Here is a 2,397-nt window from a genome sequence, read left to right as displayed (position 1 = left end):
TTTTTTTTTTAGTAGAGATGGGGTTTCACTGTGTTAGCCAGGATGGTCTTGACCTCCTGACCTCATGATCCGCCCGCCTCGGCCTCCCAAAGTGCTGGGATTATAGTTGTGAGCCACGGAGCCCAGCCCTTCTCAACCTTTAAGTGTTTACTTAAGGGACACTTCCTCTGGAAAGCCTTCCCTGGCCTCCCAGTCTAAAATAGGTCTCCTCTGTTCTGTCTCATGGAATTAGTTTCTTTTCCTTTCCAACATACAGCCCAGTTCGTAATTATGTATTTTTTGTGTTTTGATGTGTTTGATGAACGTCTTCTCCAACTAGAAGTAAACCATATTTATTAAATAACTGCATAATCAGTGCCTCGCTCATTGTAGATGCACATTAAATATTTGGCAAAGGAATGAATGAAAGTCCACTGTGACTCTACTGATTTCTTTCATAGCCTTCTCTGTAACTGTACTGATCGGTTGTGGTTTTGGTTGTTAGATTGTCGCCTGCCCTGACGGGCTTCCTCAGAAGATGGCACCACCTGGAGCAGTGCAGGAGTCCTGCAGTCCCCAGTCCCTGACCGTGGACACCCAGCCAGAGCAAGCGCCACAGAAGCCTCATCTCCTGGAGGAAAATGGTGAGGCTCAGTGATGCAGTGGAACAGATAGAGCTTGAGAATGGGTGTCTTGGCCATGTGGCAGGCACCATCTGCAGGAGAGGGACTCTAGGCTGAGCAGCCTCTCTATAGCCTGCAGGGTCTAGAAGCAGAGAAAGGCCAGGGACCTGGAGTTGAGTCCCTGGTGTTCCATGAAAGCCATCCCTAGGATGTCTAGGAATTACACCAGTTTCATTAAAAAGCTACAGTGCAAATGATGACAGCTCTGGGTACAGGGACTGTTAAAAGATCTACAGGTCTTTTACAAAAGTATCACAGATTTTTGCTTCTCTGTCATAGATTGTCTTTCTTTTATTTTTGAGATAGAGTCTCGCCCTTTTGCCCAGGATGAAGAGCAGTGGTATGATCTTGGTTCACTGCACCCTCTGCCTCCCAGGTTCAAATGATACCCTCACCTCAGCCTCCCGAGTAGCTGGGACTACAGGTGCCTGCCACCATGCCCGGCTAATTTTTGTATTTTTAGTAGAGATGGGGTTTCACCATGTTGGCCAGGCTGGTCTTGAACTCCTGGCCTCAAGTGATCCACCTGCCTTGTCTTCCCATAGTGCTGACATTAGAGGTATGAGCCACTGTGCTCAGCCTCCCTCACAGATTTTCTTGTCTTAATGCTTATGTTAAAAAAAAAAAAGCTCCCCAGTTCCTAATTGCATTTATTTCTCGCTGCTCATTCACTCACCTTGAAATCTAACTTAAAGTAGCTTTTCACAGTGACCTTTAAAACATTTATTCTCTCTTTTTTCCTCTCCTCCTCAGTTTTATTAACCGGTCTTAGACACACATCAAGTTAGAAAAAAGGAACAGCTGAGTATTATATTATGATGTGTTCAGTCCCTAATCAGAAGCCCTTGGTGTCAGATATATTTTAGAATTCAGCATTTTGCAGATTTAGTAAGGTAATATGATTTATTTTATTTTAATTTTTTTTGGATAATATGACTTATATACCACACATCAAACTAGCAACAGGGTTTGAGTTGGTACCTGTAACCACACACATTAATATTTCTGCAGTGAAATGTGTGCATTTTTATACTAAGTTTATTAAATAAAGGTTTAAATACCTTCACATCAGGTCAAATTTTGCTGTCAAATTAGTTCAACGCCTAAGTTTAATGAAAGGAAAGGAACACCTTTGGTATTTCAGCTTTCAGATTTCAGCATTGTGGATAAAAGACTGTGGATAAGGGACTGTATTTTCTCGGTTTAATTCCAGACTTCTAGGCTCCGTTTGTTGTCAGGTCTTTCCCTTGACATGTGTCCCTGCCGTAATCATTTCCAGCTTTCCTTTCGCTGTGATAAAAAAAGAACAGCAGCAGCAGCAGCGATGTGGCTTCCATAGCATGTGCTCTGTGCAGGAACTGTTCTAAGTATTTTCCCTAAAAGCACTCATTTAACCCTCAGTGTACCAGGAAAATTAGATCTCATGGTTGACCCTGTGGGGCCAGTGAATCCTTCTGATTTTTTTTTCTATTTTATTTGTTTTATTTTATTTTATTTTTCCTGAGACGGAGTCTTGCTCTGTCGCCCAGGCTGGAGTGCAATGGCACGATCTCGGCTCACTGCAAGCTCCGCCTCCCGGGTTCACGCCATTCTCCTGCCTCAGCCTCCCGAGTAGCTGAGACTATAGACACCCGCCACCACGCCCAGCTAATTTTCTGTATTTTTAATAGAGACAGGTTTCACCATGTTAGCCAGGATGGTCTCGATCTCCTGACCTCGTGATCTGCCCACCTCA

General features: G+C 43.8%; 1 protein-coding gene across 3 annotated transcripts in view; it reads left to right on the top strand.

Moving 5' to 3' along the window:
- The window catches only part of ZKSCAN5 (zinc finger with KRAB and SCAN domains 5), a 38,641-nt gene that overhangs the window by 13,027 nt on the left and 23,217 nt on the right, over window positions 1-2,397 (top strand). For all 3 annotated transcript variants that reach the window (XM_011985757.1, XM_011985760.1, XM_011985756.1), the window contains exon 3: window positions 485-623. In XM_011985757.1, the coding sequence (XP_011841147.1) occupies window positions 485-623 (139 nt within the window). The remainder of the gene's footprint in view (window positions 1-484; window positions 624-2,397) is intronic.

The sequence above is a fragment of the Mandrillus leucophaeus genome, unplaced genomic scaffold (assembly GCF_000951045.1).
Source record: "Mandrillus leucophaeus isolate KB7577 unplaced genomic scaffold, Mleu.le_1.0 Scaffold29, whole genome shotgun sequence".
Classification (NCBI taxonomy): Eukaryota; Metazoa; Chordata; class Mammalia; order Primates; family Cercopithecidae; genus Mandrillus; species Mandrillus leucophaeus.
Note: the sequence above shows the minus strand (reverse complement) of the source record. Positions and strands in the feature narration are given on the sequence as shown.